The following is a 21082-nucleotide window of genomic DNA, read 5'->3' on the forward strand; positions in this document are numbered from 1 at the left end:
CTACCCTCTAATAAATCACTAAGTGTAGATGTCTGTCAATGAGGGGTGATCCTCTAGATTTGACACTACCCTCTAATAAATCACTAAATGTAGATGTCTGTCACTGAGGGGTGATCCTCTCGATCTTACATGAACAATTCACTGATTAAAGATGTCTGTCACTCAGTTTTGAATTAATGTTAAAGTCTTGCATGGTTATTACAAAGTACAGTCAGAATTTGTGCCTTTTCTTTGCTTGGACTCAAATTTGATTGTGTGATTTAAATGTGCTTTTTTTTTTGCAGGTTACATACCACGAATGACCTTCAGGTTTGGTGGGACATACAAAAACGACTGTGACTCTTGTCTAGGTGAATTCTTAACAACCAGAAAAGTTAATGACATGAAGACAGTTGACCTAAAACAGCAAATTTCTAGCTATCCACGGCTTACTGCCATTTCCTATGATCCAGAAGTTAGAGATAAATTGAACATGTATCGGGACACACATCCATCAAGGCCAATATTGATGGGTATGTACGAATGATAAGTAATTAGTTACACAAGGTATTGATGGGTATTTATGAATGATAAGTAATTAGTCACACAAGATATTGCTGGGTTTGTATGAATGATAAGTAATTAGTCACTCAAGGTATTGCTGGGTTTGTATGAATGATAAATAATTAGTCACACAAGATATTGCTGGATTTGTATGAATGATAAGTAATTAATCATGCACAAAATATTGATGGGTATATATGAATGATAAGTAATTAGTCACGCAAGGTATTGCTGGGTATGTATGAATGATAAGTAATTAGTCACACAAAGTATTGCTGGGTATGTATGAATGATAAGTAGTTAGTTACACAAGGTATTGATGGGTATGTATGACTAATAAGTAATTAGTCACACAAGATATTGCTGGGTATGTATGAATGATAAGTAATTAGTCACACAAGGTATTGCTTGGTATGTATGAATGATAAGTAATTAGTCACACAATGTATTGATGGGTATGTATGAATGATAAGTAGTTAGTCACACAAGGTATTGCTGGTTATGTATGAATGATAAGTAATTAGTCACACAAGGTATTGCTGGGTATGTATGAATGATAAGTAATTAGTCACACAAGGTATTGCTGGGTATGTATGAATGATAAGCAATTAGTCACACAAGGTATTGCTGGGTATATATGAATGATAAGTAATTAGTCACACAAGGTATTGATGGGTATGTATGAATGATAAATAATTAGTCACGCAAGGTATTGATGGGTATGTATAAATGATAAGTAATTAGTCACACAAGGTATTGCTGGGTATGTATGAATGATAAGTAATTAGTCACACAAGGTATTGCTGGATATGTATGAATGATAAGTAATTAGTCACACAAGGTATTAATGGGTGTGTATGAAATATAAGTAATTAGTCACACAAGGTATTGCTGGATATGTATGAATGATAAGTAATTAGTCACACAAGGTATTAATGGGTGTGTATGAAATATAAGTAATTAGTCACACAAGGTATTAATGGGTGTGTATGAAAGATAAGTAATTAGTCACACAAGGTATTAATGGGTGTGTATGAAAGATAAGTAATTAGTCACACAAGGTATTAATGGGTGTGTATAAAAGATAAGTAATTAGCCACACAAGGTATTAATGGGTGTGTATGAAAGATAAGTAATTAGTCACACAAGGTCTTAATGGGTGTGTATGAATGATAAGTAATTAGTCACACAAGGTATTAATGGGTGTGTATGAAAGATAAGTAATTAGTCACACAAGATATTAATGAATGTTCTTAAGCAAGCCATGTATCAGCTACACAATAATTTTGTTACAAACAAAGATCTAATGAAATTAAACAAATTAGAATAAATATTTTGGATAAATACAAAATATATTAAAGATTGAAGTATGTAAATATAAATAAGGTAGAAAATAGTAATATTTGTGTTTAGGTCTTGGTTTGTTTGGAGCTAAGCAAATGGCTGAACATTGGAATCCAAATACTTTTTGCAAATATTCAACTAGAAAATTGGTAAATAAATATATTTTTGTTCACCTAAGAGAGTTCATCAACAATTTGTCATAGAAACAAAAAAAAGGCACAATGTAAGCTATGCAATGTTGAATTAGTTTACAATGAAACATCAACCCTGCAGTACCTGCATAAACCAGAGATTGAAATTCCAACCCACAATGTCATCATTATGACATAAACTCCAACCCACACTGTCTTCATTATGACATAAACTCCAACCCACAATGTCATCATTATGACATAAACTCCAACCCACAATGTCTTCATTATGACATAAACTCCAACCCACAATGTGATCATTATGACATAAACTCCAACCCACAATGTGATCATTATGACATAAATTCCAACCAACAATGTCATCATTATGACATAAACTCCAACCCACAATGTCATCATTATGACATAAATTCCAACCAACAATGTCATCATTATGACATAAACTCCAACCCACAATGTCATCATTATGACATAAATTCCAACCAACAATGTGATCATTATGACAAACTCCAACCCACAATGTCATCATTATGACATGAACTCCAACCCAGTGTCATCATTATGACATAAACTCCAACTCACAATATCATCATTATGACAAACTCCAGCTCACAATGTCATCATTATGACATAAACTCCAACTCACAATGTGATCATTATGACATAAATTCCAACTCACAATGTGATCATTATGACATAAACTCCAACCCACAATGTCATCATTATGACATAAACTCCAACTCACAATGTGATCATTATGACATAAACTCCAACTCATAATATCATCATTATGACAAACTCCAGCTCACAATGTCATCATTATGACATAAATTCCAACTCACAATGTCATCATTATGACATAAATTCCAACTCACAATATCATCATTATGACAAACTCCAGCTCACAATGTGATCATTATGACATAAACTCCAACCCACAATGTCATCATTATGACATAAACTCCAACCCACAATGTGATCATTATGACATAAACTCCAACCCACAATGTCATCATTATGACATAAATTCCAACCCACAATGTGATCATTATGACATAAACTCCAACTCACAATACGATCATTATGACATAAACTCCAACTCACAATATCATCATTATGACATAAACTCCAACCCATAATGTCATCATTATGACATAAACTCCAACTCACAATGTGATCATTATGACATAATCTCCAACTCAAAATGTGATCATTATGACATAAACTCCAACCCACATCCTCATTATGACAAACTCCAACCCACAATGTCATCATTATGACATTAACTCCAACTCCCAATGTGATCATTATGACATAAACTTCATGAGTTTCAGTTAAAATAGATATGTAATGAATCTATATATGCGGTTTTATGGACTAGAAGAATTCCCATTTGTCTGATTTGGGCATTTTATAGTCAGTCAAAAAGTCAGTACCATCGAACAAATTCTGAAGACCTGCAGTCAACATTTCCAAATTTGGTTAAATTGTCCACACAGCTGTAAGGTTTTGATTGTGAACAAATCACTTCCCAGAGAAAAATTTAAGACTGTCCATATTTAACTAAAGAGGAAACTGAGATTTTACCCTTCGTTACCCATGTTTTACAGCACTCAAACATTTATGTTTGTACCAAACTTGAAGATAACCAGGATAATAACACAGTAATTTGATTTTCAGTATGAATTCTCAGAACAATTACTACCTCTGAAATGCCATTTTATTATTTTTGTATCACCAAGTTAACAGTGTTTCGGTGCAGCTTGCTGTGGAGTTTGTTGGGGAGTGGGGAATGTCTACAAATAGCAAAGTAGACAAAATTGTATTGTATACCATTATTAACATCGACAGATATTCTTATCATATCCCGATACATTCAACAGAGAGCTGAATTTTGGTATTCATTTCAGCTGTAATATTTATTGTAGTTTTGGCATCAATTTAGCAATTAGTCTTAAACTTACAAATTTTAGTAATGCCTGAACATTTTTCATTTTAAATCATGCACCATCAAGAAGAATTAATTTCTTCTATGCTATTAGCTCTGTAAGTGTTAACATTTCATCTTTAATTTGTTAAGTTCATGACTTAACCATGGACTTTATACTGTAATCTTTCCTAGCACCTGGTGCCTAGCATATAGTGGTGTGAATTCAAGAAGTGTTTTTGCATTGTTTCACCTAATGGTGTGAATATAAGTTTTCAGTATTGTCTTGCCTAGTGGTGGGAATTTTTCAGTATTGTCTCACCTAGAACCTGGCATCTTGTATGGCTTGGATAATGTTGCCTTGTTCCTGGTAGTGGGAACTTAAGAAATGTTTAGTATTGTATCACGTGGTGGTGGGAAGTCAAGATTTCAATATTGTCTCACCTTGTGGTGGGAATTCAAGAAGTTTCAGCATTCCCTCACCTAGATTCTGATATTTTGTGTAGCTTAGTAAATATTATATTGTACTTAGGGATGGTAATTCAGTAATTTTTCTTATTGTCACACCTAGAGTCTGATATTTTGTGTAGCATGGAAAATATTACATTATACCTAGGGCTGGGAATTCAGTAATTTTTCTTATTGTCTCACCTAGATTCTGATATTTTGTGTAGCATGGAAAATATTACATTGTACCTAGGGCTGGAAATTCATTGAGATTTTTTAATTGTCTCACCTAGAGTCTGATATCTTTTACAGCTTTGATTTGAATATTTGTAACAAGATAATCAGCTTGGATTTCGAATTTATAACAGAACACTTTTGATGGTTGATACAAATACAATGTTTAATGATGAATGACATGAATGAGAAAAGAATTATGATTAATACATGCCTGCATCAGATCTAAATATTGGACAAATTAACACAATCCGCATGAACCTAGCATGTAACATAGATGTGAATACAGTTAAATGACCTTACAATTAGTACAAGGACAAAGGTTAATGATTCACAGTAATTTCACAATGCGAAAATGTTTTACTCAAATAGTAAAAATGATTTACAGTAATTTCACATGACAAAAAGAATGATGTGTTTCACTCGTTGCAAATAGAAAAGAATGATGTGTTTTATTCAAATAGTGAAAAATGAGGTACTTTACTCAGATAGTAAAATGATGAAATGATGGGACAGATATCATACAAAATATCTTTACAGTCCCAAAACACTGGGTATAACAAACCCCAAAATTAGCCCACGGCTAAAAGAATACATGTATGGAATTACACAAAATACTCCGTCACTAGAATACTTGGCTACCAGTCACACTGGTCAAATCAATCAAGCATTTAGCATTACAGGTAGTCACCAATCAGCATTCATTTCCTTGATCAATCAAGTAACCAGGGCCCACCAATTCAGGTCAGCAATGTCTGATCATCTGCTACTGAACCAGCAACACATTGTTCAATCAGTTGCATGGGCATCGTTCAACCAGCTCTGTTGCCAACTCCACTGTTAGCTCCACAGCCACTATGGCCAGCACCACAGCCATCATGGTCAGCGTCTATGCTCAGCTCTACAGCTGGTACCCTGGCCACCATGGTCAGCTCCACAGCTGCCATGGTCAGCTATGATCAGCTGAAAATAAATCTGACACCATGTACTAAGAATAACCGGGGCACATATGATAACACGTAATGATGTTATATCTGGTAAGCTATACAGATTACATTATCGGCACAACATTTGCAAAGCAATAAACAGGTTCAGAAGTGAACCTATCTGTATCAGATAAGAATTCTATAGTACCAAACATTTCTTAATAAAATGCAACTTTATTGCTAATATAGATCTCCTGTTAAGTCACAAAAAGGAAAAGAAAATATTTGCATTATACTATGCAAGCCAGAGTTATATAGAAATATACAAAAATAAACGTGGTAGTACAATAGCTATAACCTATAATATACATAAGAAATTAATAAATAACTCACATACCTCTACAACTGGAGATCTGCAAGTCCTTAAGTAGACTGCTCACTGACAAGACATTCTGTAATGTAAAGTTTTTGTCCTACAGTAAAGCATTTATACACAGACAATGTAGCCCTATATCATCTGTGCACTTGATGAATATCAGTTTTTCCCATCGAAAGCACTTCACACATGTGGCATAGGATGAACCAAACTCATTGTTTCAAAATAGTGTACAATATACATGAATCACCCTCAGGTATCATTTTACACACACATAAAACAACCTGAGTACATGTATTGAATAAATAAAGTGATTTATACAAGTCCATGACAATATTAATGTTTCATAGTCTCAGATATTTCATATTTAAGACATGGAAATAAGGCAAATGGGATTGGTGAGACACTGTAGTCACCAATATTAAAGCTTTGCATTAGAGTTTTGGAAAACCAGAAACATTAGTTATTCTGAGAGGTATATTCACGCACTGATTTCACTTTTTCCCTAAGGCTTCAGAATATTTAGTAACTTTTTTCATTTGTACATTGTAATTTTAATATAATTTCACTTGTACAGATACAAATGGTGCTCAAGAAAGTAGAAATTTTATATATTTGTTTAAACAGAACTTACACAAATATTAGATACAAAAGTTACAAGTGCTATTCTATGGCCGTTGAAAATGAAAATGCAGATAACCCTCTAACAAAAATATGTATTTGTAGTATCACGCATTCATAGATAAATCAGGAAAGGATTTTTTTCATATAGTCATATTCTTGTGAGTTGACTTGCCAGTGACAAGAATAGACCATAGAAATTATACCTGCAGTGACATTTTCTAGTATTACTTGATTCCAGTCAGAGATGCATTTTGTAGTGGCTGTTCAACACCATGCATGTTTTATAATAATTCTTCATACTGCATTGTCATGATTTCATCACAGGATGTCAGTAAACTGATGAATCAGCAAGATGCCATAAATAGGATATTGATACATGTCATTTACATGATGTCATTTACATGATGTCAGTAAACTGATGATGTAGCAAGGTGCCATAAATATGATATTGATACATGATGTCATTACATGATGTTATAACATGATGCTATTGCATGATGTCATTACAAGATGTAATAATATGTCATTATATGTCATTACAACTATTGTCAAAACATAATATCATTGCTTGATATCACAGGATGACATAACATGATGCTATCACATGATGTCATAACATTATGTTATTACATAACATCACAATATGTCATTGCATGGTGTCATTAACATGATATCATTACATGGTGTCATAACATAATGCTATTGCATGGTTTAATTATATGAAGTCATTACATGATGCTATAACATGAAAAGTATGGGAAATTCACAATGAGGAGTTAACTCATGTTGCTGCATTATCTTATTAAGTTACATTATCATGCGGGAACAATTATCATTGCTTTTCATTTAAAATTCTCTCCATTTATTTAACAATTGGAATAATTCAAGAATTTCTAAAAGAAATCTTCACAATTGGCTTCAGTCAATTTTAGACTGAATCAATAATTGCATCCATGATCAAATCAATGTGATTAAAGTCGAGATCTCAGACATGATGGCGTAATGGAGAGCTGATGGACACTGATGAGGTCATATGAGATCTTTCAGCTTAAAAATCAAATTACAGCCTTCACATTTATTAAAGTAAAACCTTTATTTGGAACATATCAATAACTCACACTAACATAAAATGCCAAGTTTATTCTCATAGGTTACTAAAAATAAGTTGGCTGTGAAATTCAGGAGTAAAATAAAAGTCCGCAAAATATCAACCTTTTTCTATGCCTGTAATTAATTTATTATAAGTAAATCTCAGTTTTAATCAGATTGTGGAGAAATATTCTTGTATTAGTATCATTCATTTAAACTTTATCCAGAAATCTAATAATGCTCTTCCATTATCAGAGGACAGACGACCCATGACGGAACCACCTATTCCTGGATACCGGGGTTATATCCCTCGAATTAAGCCAACTGAATTGGGTCTTGGAGTAAGGTATCATGAGGCTACAAAGAATGGTTTTGGAAACTTTGTACAGGAGACAGCGGCCCGTGCAGTCCGTCTCGGAAAAGATCTTCCTCAGTCTATAGACAGGTATGATAAAAATACATTGATGGGCAATCTGAACACCACACATTAATCCCTCACTATAAAACACCTCAGTATGATGCAGTCCCTCATATGAAATAGGTATAGTCAGGACAGCCCCTTATATCCCTCATGTAAAATAGTTATAGTCAGCATAATGCAGTTCCTTATATCCCACATATAAAATAGGTACATTCAGGAAGGTAAATATAGTTTCAATGATTGAACCTACCTCACTATAATGCAGTCCCTCATATAAAATATGTATTGTCAGAAAGATAAATGTAGTAATAATAATGGAACCTACCTCACTATAATGCAGTTCCTTATATCCTTCATATAAAATATTTATAGTCAGGAGGATGATTATAGTACCTCAGTATAAGACAGCCTTATAAATGTGCAAAACTTTGAACATTTCCTTTAGCTTTGGTATAGTCCACCTGCATGATACAGACACACGATTATTGTAGCCCATGTACCTGCATCGTTTATGCAGTCATGGATGCCCAGCATGGTTTATTTAATGTCTAGATTTTGGTGAAACTTTAATGCAAACAAGATCTCACATGAATTTAATAACTAGCAAAATTTGTGCACCAAAACGGGGTGAGCTGGACTCTGATTGTCTTCTCTTAACGGACTCTTTAGAGGCTTTGTTGTAATGAACATCTTGATAAGACATGCTAATTGTTAACTTGTGGTCTCAGACACATTCATTGCCTAGAAAATTCAACATATTAATGAGCTGAAATCAGCTTTATTCATTATCAGATTTTGATTACACTTTCCATGTGATTTTTCACTCGAAAAGATCTCAAATTTGATACTAAGCCAAACCTATGCATATTAATGAAGTGATCTGGATTTTGATTGGCTGTCCTGGCAGATGCACTAAATTCTTTATAATCTAAACAGATTTTGATTAAATTAAAAATATCAACAGGTGTTTGGAAGGATTCAGTAATCCTTAATGAGGCAATCAGAGAACTGATTTTAATGATCCATTAAAACTTGGTATGTTTATTTAGAAACACCATGACAATCAAAATCTATATATATATTGATGAGGTAACCTTGACCTTCATTGTTTTATCTGCCAATGAAATGCAGGGACATAGTATTCACATTTCCATCTGTTCATTCATCTGACAGTTTTGGATCTCGCAGTTCAACTAAACGTTGATCTCAGATCATTTCATCATCAGTGGAACAATTAAAATTATATTATTACCTAGCACATGATGAATTGATCAGTAATTGATTTGTAGTTGGACTGTAAGATCTAATGGACTGTAAGATCTAATGGACTGATCTAAAACATATTGTGGACTAGGCATCCAGATTAAGAACAAGCTAGATATCAAGCAAGAAATGATATCTTTACCAACTTTAGATGATCCAAATAGAGAAATATTTGTGTCGGCAGATGCATCTTCATTTAGACTAGGTGCTGTGCAAAGGTCTGCTGTATAACAATAGAGGCATAATTGAGATTAAGGGATGAAGCATGGTGTATATCATTGCTAGAAAGTGTGTTACAAATTACACTGGAACTTCAGTTTTCAATATTAAGGTTAGATGTCAGTGTTTTGGGTTTTATTTATGTTATAATAATAATAATAATAATAATAATAATAATAATGCTTTATTTATAGAGGGTGACTCATTAGTCAAGGACTATTCTTCCTTGAGGCCCTCTTAAGGAGAGTATAACAATGCACATTATATGAAGATAGCAATAATTACTATTTATTTCAACATGTTTAGTATTAAAATACTAAATTCCATTATCTATTAGAAACACATACATGCCCATGATATCTTTTCTTAAATACTCTAATATTTTCAGCAGATTTTACATGTAGTAGAAGCTCATTCCACGGAACTGTACCATAGTATTGAAAACTCTTTTCAAATTGCTTTGTTCTTGGTTTTGGTACTAGAAGGTTTCCATGTGATATTGATCTCAACTGGTATTGTGTTGAAAAAGGCCTGAATAAGTCCTGAAGATACTCTGGTACAGTTCCATGTAGACATTTATATAAAAGAACTGCCTTGTGAAAATCTATCCTGTTATATATAGTGCCCTTGGGGGGTGGGGTCCATCATTAAAGGTATGAAAGGTGCAATGTATCTAGGAAACCATTTCACTGGCACAGCATAAAACAAAGACAAAAACGATAGCGAAAATTATTATTGTAATCATTATAATAATTTGCATAGAACAAAGAAAAATGTATCATTGTAATTGTCATCAAATATGATTGAAATTTATGAACATCAAATTTTAGATATGATGAGTCAATGGTTAACTGTCTTGAAATGTTAGTTTGTTTTTCACATGATATTCAGTTTACTTGAATCAGCTGTTTTGTTTTTTACTCATATAAGCAACACACTTAAAGAATCATGTAAACAGTTTGTTTACACAATTTCTGTTGAAATCATCTTTCATGGCATAATGACTAAACTGTTTCATTGTCCTGCAAAGAGCTGACTTGTGTTTTCCCATGATATCACTTTATCTTTCAAAGGGTTTGTATGATTTTCCAAACTTTCTTTTATCGAACCACTTCGCATAAAAATTACTGCCATTAAGTGAATTGGTAACAGGATTAATGTGAGTCAGGTATTAGATTAGCAAAAAATAATAAACATAACCCACTTTTCAATTAATCAGTACTCTCAGGTGTCACTAATCAAACATTCAAACAAGCCACTCATAATAGTTCTCACACATTGGATACTGCATTGCAATTTCAAAAGGCTTAGAGGATTTTGGACTGCTCAGTTACTTTCATTAAGGCAGTGTACACAAATAATTGATGTTCAGATAGTAGATGTAAAAAAGATAGAAACAAAAGAACAAATTTATCCAGGACAAGATAAATATTTTAGATAATTCCAGGTATTTAGATAATACCAGGTATTTAGATAATACCAGGTATTTTAGATAATACCAGGTATTTAGATAATAGCTGGAGTTCAATAACTATATTAGCTATTTTAACTTGTCTGTCTCCCACAAGGGAGGTCACTTTTCGTAAGACCATAATTTGACTGTAAGAGTGGCCTTATATAAGGGGGACCACTGTGCAGATCTGTGTCTGTTGATTTTGAATATATCTGGATCAGTGGCTATAAGTTGCTGGCAGTCCATGTTTGCTGTTTGAATTTTGCTAATTAAACAGATCTTTTCCAAACACCTTCTTGACTAGGATTAAAGTTGAAATTGATGATGCTTACAAAAGTCATTTAATGTCTGGTGACTGGTGGCCTAGTGATTAGAGCATCCAACTCAGATGCGGGAGGTTGTAGGTTTGAACCACAGCTGAGTCATATCAAAGGCTTAAAAAAAGAGGTACTTAAACAGCTGCCTCACTTAGTGCTCAGCATTAAGAGGTTAATGTTAGGGCTGACCGGCTTGATGTCAGGATAATGTGACTGGGTGGGACATGATACCACATGTCTGTGGCATGATGCCTTAGTGCTAAAACTCACTTTAAACTGCCACACTGCAGACATAGCAATATGACTGAAAAAGTGTTAACACTACATTACAAATCCAAAACACACACACACACACGAAAACATGGGTAAAGGATGTGTAAATTATAATTACATATACACTTTTTGAAACAGGATTAAAGCATACCCCCTTTGTCCACTTACCTAATTCAGGCAACCATATGCAATTTTTGAGAAAAAAAGGAAGTGGACTTACCATTGACAAGATATTTTTAATAACAAATTGCCAAAACTTTTTGAAACTGGAAGATGAGCCTTTTCATCAAGGATGTGTTTATTATCAGAGAACTGAATAAAGTTTACAATGAATTCTGTGAACACTTACTCACATGTATTTGTTGCAGATTACCAAGAGAGCAACTAACATCAGCACCAGTTGCAGGAACTCTGGGTAATAGACGACTGTACATCCCAGATGGTATGATTCCAAAATACACAGGCTATATTCCACGTAAGTAATCTATTTTATTTTATCAAATTAATCTACATTTTAAATAACCTCCTGTTACTAAATCTCATTTCATAAAATGTACCGATATATGTCCTGTAAAATCACCATAAATATACTCAAATAATATTCAAGTGTCTAAGAAAATTGTGATTTGTAAAAGTGTATACAGGTGTTGAATTTAACCAATAGTATTTATAAACATTATTGTTCCAATGGTCTACCATATATATGTATGTATGTATGTATGTATGTATGTATGTATGTATGTATGTATGTATGTGAGCTCTGTAAATTAACATTGGCGAGTACTAACTTTTTAGGAATTCAGCAGTCAACACAATAGATGAATTTAAATATTGAACATAATAATATTCACCAATAAAGGACCTAGCTAGCACACACACACACACACATACATATATACATACATACATATGCTGCTACTGCATATACAACATATATATATATATATATATATATATATATATAGACCTAGCTACCTATTCTAAAACAAATTTATGAAATGAAGGACCACGTTAGAAGATTTTTTCACATCCAAGAAAATTATTCATTATTATTACTTTAATATAAAGGTACGGTCACGTCCCTCTCTGCTTGAGAGATATTCCAGAAATCCTCATTGTTATAGAGAATCACAGTATGTGAATCTGTAATTGTGCATAGCCAAGGTTCAGATAATGTAGACCAATTCATTATATAATGTCCTAGCATCCAAGGCTCAAAGCTGTTTGTTGGATATCATCAGTTTTTATGTAAATATGAAGCACCCAGTAGCAGGTAGCAGAATTTTGCTCTATACTTTGTATTTTGAACCAGAAAATCAATTTAATAGATTCCATGATTGTGATTCTGGTACATTATGAAACTACAAGAATCAAAGCTTACACTATACAACTCATTCGCCTGTCATATTTTACTTACTTATATGGGACCCCGAGTGGCCAAGTGGTCTTAAGCACTCTCCATTATGGATCACTGCTATCTCACCTCTGTTTGCCTGGGTTTGAGTCTAGGATTCGGCTAATGAGGTATGTGAGAAAGCTTGCCAGTAGCTTCTTGTGTGTCAGTGGTTCTTTCCAGGGTTTTCCAGGGTTCTTCCTCCACCATTAATACTGGCCGCCATGTATAGCCTGTCGTGTGCTAAAAAATGGCTTTAAACCCTACAACAACACTAACAACTTACTTATGTATTTCCTCAATCTGTTGAAATATTATCATTGAACTTGGCATGCTTATGTATCATGTCAAGAGTTTGTGTCCAATGTAAGATTTTGGTTTTTTTAAGGTGAGTACTTTTAGAGCTATCTCCCTATTGGTAAAATTTAGTTTACATTTTATATCATATTGAGTGTATTCTGTAAGGTACTCACTGAATGATATATCTAGTTATATATGTTTATCAGCAAGAGTTTGTTGTGAAATATTGCATCAGATGTTATTTTGGTTTTGTAGATAGAAGATACGTCTTTGGAAATACCTATGGAGATACAACACGCATGCTGGAAGTTTGTGCCCATGAGAAGAACAACTATGGTGAATATGTCCAGACAAAACCTGTCCCAATTCGTCAGAACACCATAGCTTAGGACCTACATTCGACATTTTTTCTTATTTACCTGGCCAAATTGATTGACCTGGACCTTTTACGATCACATCTTTTTAGATCCAAATCTCAAGCTTAAACTCAAAATCTCCAAATTCGGGTATGAAATGTACATCACTGAAACTTAGTATGCTAGAAGATGCTGAATTTTCATTATGACTTTTATTCTGTACTGATACAAATGAGAGTGATAGACAATGAAAATTAAAAGATCCTGAAAGGCTAATGGTTACAACTTTTATGATAATAATAATAATAATAATTTTAAAAAATATAAGGTAATATAATGTCAAAAGTTTGCACTTTGAACATCAAGCTTGAGGTTTATATGAAATAAATTTAAAAACATGGTATATATATATATATGTTGTGTATAGCAGTGTATGTCTGAAACTGTATCAGGGTGCTTCTGTGAATGACTAACAGACTAATGGGGATTAGTTACATCAACATTACAATTATACTAACAACATAAATAACATTTGTTTATAGTTGGTCTTGCATGTATATTATAATATCATGTAATTATGGTTTATTTTTTCCACAGTAACCAATGTATTATTGTTGCTTCGAGTTCATAAGAAAGTAAATAATGAAAAAGAGACTTGATTCCAGTTCTTTGAAGTAGGCAGTGGGAAGTAAATTATGGCAATCTGGTTTTGTTATATAAAACTGGATGAAGAGTAAATACAAATTTTGAAGAAGAAATTTTACTTGCGGCCATGCAGATCTGTTCTTTTCTTCCGTCTTCTTCATATCCCTTGTGAACTCAGGGATAGAATAGTCCCAAAGGGACCTCCTACATGGTGTAACCTAATTTGGTTGCTTTGATGAAAAACATTAAACCAGATCAAATTCTTCTTCTTAAGTTGAGGAATTGGACTCGTGTTCAGAAGGATTCAGATTCAATTCACACCATTGGATCAATCTTTGGCAATGTATTTTAATCTTTGGCAATGCATTTTAATCAACTTGCCTTGGCACAATATATTATTCAATGTGTGTTACATGCCATAAAATTACCAAAACTGAACCAATTCTTCCTCAGCTTGTGGATCTTGGAATTCCCAAGGGTTCTTCTTCTTATTTATCTGTTTCTTCCTCTTCTATTACCATCAATGAAATGCTGGAGTATGTATCTTTGTAAAAACTTGATAGCTTTATGTAGGTAACATCTATAAGCAATCCAAAATTGATACAAAGTTACATCTTCTTATGTAAATTATTAGTTGAATATACATCTCCAAGTAAGTGTCTTTATAAACTACAGGAAAAGGTACTGTCACTATTGTCCATAAAAAAAATTCAACATATTTTAAAATTCATCACATTTGTCTGTGTTCGTAAACTTCTTAAATTTTAATGGTAAAGTTCGTATTTTTCAACTTTTTTGTGAGTTCTTTATTTTTTATATTGTAATGGAATGTTAAAGATCATAGTGTCCTCTGATCAAATACACAAAGAAAAGAGCATTTGGAGATTTAATTATGACAGATTTTGAAATCAGCGTTCAGCAGGATAAAGCCGACATGGCTGATGTATGGCATGGCACTAATTCCTAAAGAGTTTCAAAAATCTTTCATACTTTTCATTAATTTTATTATTTTCTTACACTGTAATGTTATTGGAATTATTATACTGTGTAAGAGTTTTTCTTTTCAATTGTTTAATTAGAGACAGAAGTAGCAATCACATCATGTTACATTCAATTTCTCCAGGTAATCTCTTTGATGATTGCACAATATGCATTTCAGATTTTTCTCCGCATTTTAGTATGTAGTCTTCTGTTGTAACTATAAATAATGATCTACGGATGACCGACTCGTGTGATTCTATAACCAATTATTCTGCACTCATTTCTTTGATAGCAATATGCTTGATACACAAATCAATATTGACTTGACAAGAAAACACAAGAGATTTATTGTTTTGGCCCATTCACTTTTTCATAACTTATGTACAATGCTATGTGTATTTGGATATAGATGTAGATTGTTAAGATAGTGAGGCAAGAGCTGTTCCATATTCATTTAGTTTTTTAAATGGTAATGTTTATTGGTAATAACACAGATATATATATATATATATATATATATATATATATATATATATATATATATATATATATATATATAATGTCTTTGAGCTAGTGTCCATATTTAAATTTATAATAATGATTAGTGCTTATTAAAACTACCTGGTACTTAGTTTTTATAAATGTAATTTGGGCACACAAATTTCTACTGAGAAAAATAAATTATGCAGAATGACATGTAATTATATGTTCTGATAAAGTGGAGTGACACTTGCATTATATACTGTATTATAAGTTGTGTCAAGTGCAAACAGTGTAGACCCTGATCTACCATTGCATTATATTGTGGCAGATCAGGGTCTTTGTTGTTTGGTTTACTAATTATTCCTAGCAAACTGCATAGACTGACATCTGCTGGTGCATTATGTGAAGCAGATCTTGGTATGTGCAGTTTGCACTTTGACTCGACTTGTAAGCAAATATATATATAGAACTTTCAATCAAGGGTCATCTATTAGTGTTACATGAAAATATCTTTAACAAAATGAATGTAGACAGAAAAGATGTGTAATTGTACATTGAAATCAATGAGCCTAATTATTAGGATATTATTAAACACTTTAATTTGTTTATTTTTAACAAGATATCTATTTCTGTTTGTTATAAATGCTTGTTGAAAGATTTACTATATTTTATAATTTCAACTGAGCTGCTTTTGAAACTTGACAATTTTAGTTTGTTAAATAGTTTATTTTGCTCAATAAAATACTGTTATACATACATATGTAATAGATACATTGAGTATGCATTTCCTTCACTAGGTAATATATAGCCACAAGATAATAAAACCATATCTGTGTAACCAGCATCCTGATGTGAACATTGTATAACCATATCTGCTGTAATATGATGTACATGAAGAACAAGGTCTGTGTTGTCCATTTTATATTACAGCTCTGAAGACAGGGCAGTTGTAATGGGTAGGCAATATGGGACGGGCTACTACCCAGGGTGCCATTTCGTGAAGTTCACAGTATTTGTTCCAGGAGGGGGGTGGCACCAAAGGTGGTGCTTACCCAGAGTGCAGTTTGTGCAGCACAAATTAGCATTTGCCCTGCCTAGAGATGGGGACTGTCATAAGATAATGGTACAGGTATGTACCATGGTATATACCCACATTAATTAATATTGCCTGTTGCAACAAAGGCCCCCATTTTTCAATTTAGCCTCTCCCAAACTATTCCCTTTTTATCAACTTGGCCTACCTGAACATAACCAGTTTTGTTAAACAAATTGCCTGCCCCCAGAAGAGTCCATATTTTCAATTTGAACACTCTGGGATTGTTCAGCATGTACTGATCAGCTTTTGACCATAGTCTGCCAAAAGAATTCAGTTATAGAGTTTGATCAATGTCAAAAGACCAGTCCTTGTACGAATGGTGAGTTCTAAAAACACCCCAATTGCTAACCTGACAGAGTACATAACATCTAGTATAGTGGGATAGTCCTTCCCTCCTGAATCCCTGACAGAGCGAAATGACGTAGACAGTATTGTGAAATGGCAGACTTGGGTCCAGGACATGGATGTCCATCATGTGGTTAGACATGTGTTACACAGGAGCTAATGTGGTAACCAACATTCTTCATGATTCACGTCAATCATGGTATGGATCAGTTTGCAGTTTTCATGATTAATGTCAGTCATGATATGGATCAGTTTGCAGTTTTCATGATTAATGTCAATCATGATATGGATTGGTTTACAGTCTTCATGATTCATGTCAATCATGGTATGGATCAGTTTGCTGTCTTCATGATTCATGTTAGTCATGATATGGATCAGTTTGCACAGTCATCATGATTAATGTCAATCATTTTGCAAACTCATCATGATTAACATCTATCAGTTTGCAAATTGTTCATGATTAATGTGAAGAAACCACAGATCAGTTTGCACAGTCTGCATGATTAATATCACTCATGATATCATGAATCAGTTTGCAGAGCTTCCAAAGTTTCATCTTTGTATCTAGTTGAGGATACCTTAGTGTTAAATGTTAACCTCTGGAAAAGCAAAGGAATAAATGGAGAACAAGGTTGTGAAGTTTTCAGTTTTTACTTCTTATTTCAATGATTCTTTCACATTGAATATTTCCAGATCTGTGGGATCCAGAATCCTATAAAAATTATACTTTTGTACCTTTGCACTTTTGTTCAGCCATTCCCCATAAGTGTAAATGTTTAGCACTAAGGCATCCTCAGCTACATGCTATAACTGCACAATTTACAATGCATGGACTTTGTTTGCAACACATTTGTCGTAAAGTTGAGTGGGCTTAATAGATAAAAGGGACCAGCCTAATAAGTAGGGCAGGTTTAATAGAACAGGGGGCCAGCCTAATACATTTGTTGTAAAGTAGGGCAGGTCTAATAGAACAAGGGACCAGCCTAATACATTTGTCATAAGAAGGATGGGCTTATTATTTAGATAAAGATATCCTAGTAAATATTGGCCAAAAGTATTTGAAAATGGGAGGTGGCTTTATCATCAAGCATGGGTCTATCATCAGATAAAGAAGCATGTGACAACCATGTATGATGACATGTAAATTTGCATGTGTTGGATGAATCATGTTAACCAGACAGTGATACAAGATTAAAATAAACTCTTATTGTCATTACTGGTGCAAACTTGAGTCGGCAGTGTTTATTATTATTATGTATTAAAGTTCTCAGGAAATAAAAATTATCTCTAAACTGCAAACTACAGTAAGAGAAGAAAATTAGTCCAATTTACAGCAATTAAGCCTCAGTTCAGCTATAGCAAATTAATGAATTCTCATTTATGAAATATCAACTTTGGTTTATATTTTATATATCTTTATCATTACATTTAGACTAGATCTTGATCATTACATTTAACCAATCCACCCATTTGCACAGGGAATTGTAACATGCATGTAACTAAATTGTTTTATATTAGAAATGCCGGTACAGGGATTCAATAGAGCTGATATATTTATTAATAATTATCATTATTATTAATACAAATTTATCATTCTTTATGACCAATTATAGTGTAACAGCTTGAATTTAAAAAATACAAAGGTGTCACCATATATGTCACCAGACTTTGCAATGTAATGTAAAAGTTAGTTTGAAAATTATGTCACAGATAATATGTACAACAAACTATGCAACTTTTAGTAAAATGAATACAAGATGGAATTCACAGCGGTGTAACAATCAGATTAACTGTAACAATAGGGATGTAACTGAAAAAAAGAAATTAAGCACTGACCTTGTAACTGCACACATGTAGTGGAATGCAAAGTACTGTAACATATTTGTAACTGAAAATTAAGTTAAAACAAGATGATTTTATGTAGACTGTGTAGACTGTTGGTGTAAATTGAATACCTCCACTGAACCATCAGAAGTGTTACAAAGGACTGTGTAACCACACTGAACCATCAGTAGTGTTACAAAGGACTGTAACTACACTGAACCATCAGTAGTGTTACAAAGACTAACTACTACTGAATCCATCAAAGGACTGTTTGACTAGATTAAAACATCATTAGTGCTACAAAGGACTAAGTTGCCACATACTGTGATCCACCAGAAATGTACATGTAAATTAAACAATTACTTAACATGTAACAGAGATGTAATTACTTAAGTGGTGTAATGAGATGTTGTAATTACTTTAGACAGGTAACAGAGATGTAATTACTTAAAATGTAACAGATGTAATTACTTAAGTCATGTAATGGAGATGTTGTAATTACTTAAGACAAGTAACAGAGATGTAATTAATTAAACATGTAACAAAGATGTATTTAGACATGTAACATAGATGTTTACAGTCTTGCTGTGAATGATACTGCCTAATGACTAATGTTAGATTATTGTGTCAGGGACAAAATAAGGCTTGCTGTGAATAATACGACCTAATGACTAATGTTACATTATTGTGTCAGGGACAAAATAAGGCTTGCTGTGAATGATACAGCCTAATGACTAATGTTAGATAATTGTGTCAGGGACAAAATAAGGCTTGCTGTGAATGATACGGCCTAATGACTAATGTTAGATTATTGTGTCAGGGACAAAATAGGGTTTCTGTAATATGATGAGCAATAAAGCAGCTTGTGTATGACGTTAAGTTTATCAGAAAATTTAATTATTATTTCCCTGTAGCATGTTTGCTGGTGCTTAGTTTTCAGCTGTTTTTTCATGCCTCTAATTAATTTTACCCAAACATTTTACTTTCAGACATAGCATTTATTTGTATTTAACTTAAGGTTGCTCTTTTTTATTCCAATAATACATTAAATAGAATTATTAAAAAAAAAGAAATTGCTTTTTTGTTTATCCTTTACATTTAAAATGCTTTGCTTTTCTTTCACAACAATATTATTCCACTTTCTCTCATTCTGTCTCTCCCACACACATTCAGATTCTATGTATAGTGGTCACTCTCTAATAGGGCCTGTCTCATGGTAAAATGGTATTAGGGCAAAGACCAATCCATGGTAAAATGGTAATAGGGCAAAGACCAATCCATGGTAAAATGGTAATAGGGCAAAGACCAATCCATGGTAAAATGGTAATAGGGCAAAGACCAATCCATGGTAAAATGGTAATAGGGCAAAGACCAATCTATGGTAAAATGGTAATAGGGCAAAGACCAATCCATGGTAAAATGCGATCTTTACTACTGCTTTTCTCACATTCTGACAAGTGTGCGATGCAGTTAATTTGGGAGACACCTGTCCTACAGGGTGTACACTAATTGACAATGTAGATGACATCACTATACTTATGGCAGCATGAAATCTGCAATGTTTTAGTATTAAAATTACAAATGTTGCTGACCTATACATGTAAATAGTAACCCTTGTCTGCAACAAAGCATTACTAAACTTATTATGCACTTTTGCAAAACATAAGACCATGTAGAAAATACTGTATTTCTAAAGCTATACCCATGGTGGCAATATGCAATCTATTTCTTTTTCCAAGACACATTACATGCATTTGTGTGGCAAAGGAAATCCCCATCCCCAAATCCTTTTTGGGCAGGAACTTGGCAAACCTTTTTCCCTTCTCATCAAATCTTACCATTCAATAAGACTTCCCATTTCCACACCAGTGAATATTTTGGAGTGGGACAGATTGGAATTTTCTCAGATTTCTATAAGGCTTTAGTGTTGAAAAATGATATGAAGTATCTCTATTTTAAATCACATGACTGCTGTCTTTCATCACATGACCTTTCGCAGTGATTAAAGTGCAGACAAATGGGCAAAAAAAGATTGTCATCAGCATTTGTTT

General features: G+C 33.2%; 1 protein-coding gene across 1 annotated transcript in view; it reads left to right on the plus strand.

The window, feature by feature from the left end:
• LOC149777822 (ciliary microtubule inner protein 2B-like) overlaps positions 1–20104 on the plus strand; it is a 41822-nt gene extending 21718 nt beyond the window's left edge. Inside the window, exons 4-7 of the mRNA XM_089938883.1 lie at positions 285–512; positions 7918–8107; positions 11977–12083; positions 13557–20104. Of these exons, the coding sequence (XP_089795009.1) occupies positions 285–512; positions 7918–8107; positions 11977–12083; positions 13557–13690 (659 nt within the window). The 3' untranslated portion in view covers positions 13691–20104. The remainder of the gene's footprint in view (positions 1–284; positions 513–7917; positions 8108–11976; positions 12084–13556) is intronic.
• Positions 20105–21082: the final 978 nt, after the last annotated feature.

The sequence above is a fragment of the Sinohyriopsis cumingii genome, chromosome 17 (assembly GCF_028554795.1).
Source record: "Sinohyriopsis cumingii isolate HCF-2022 chromosome 17, ASM2855479v2, whole genome shotgun sequence".
NCBI lineage: Eukaryota > Metazoa > Mollusca > Bivalvia > Unionida > Unionidae > Sinohyriopsis > Sinohyriopsis cumingii.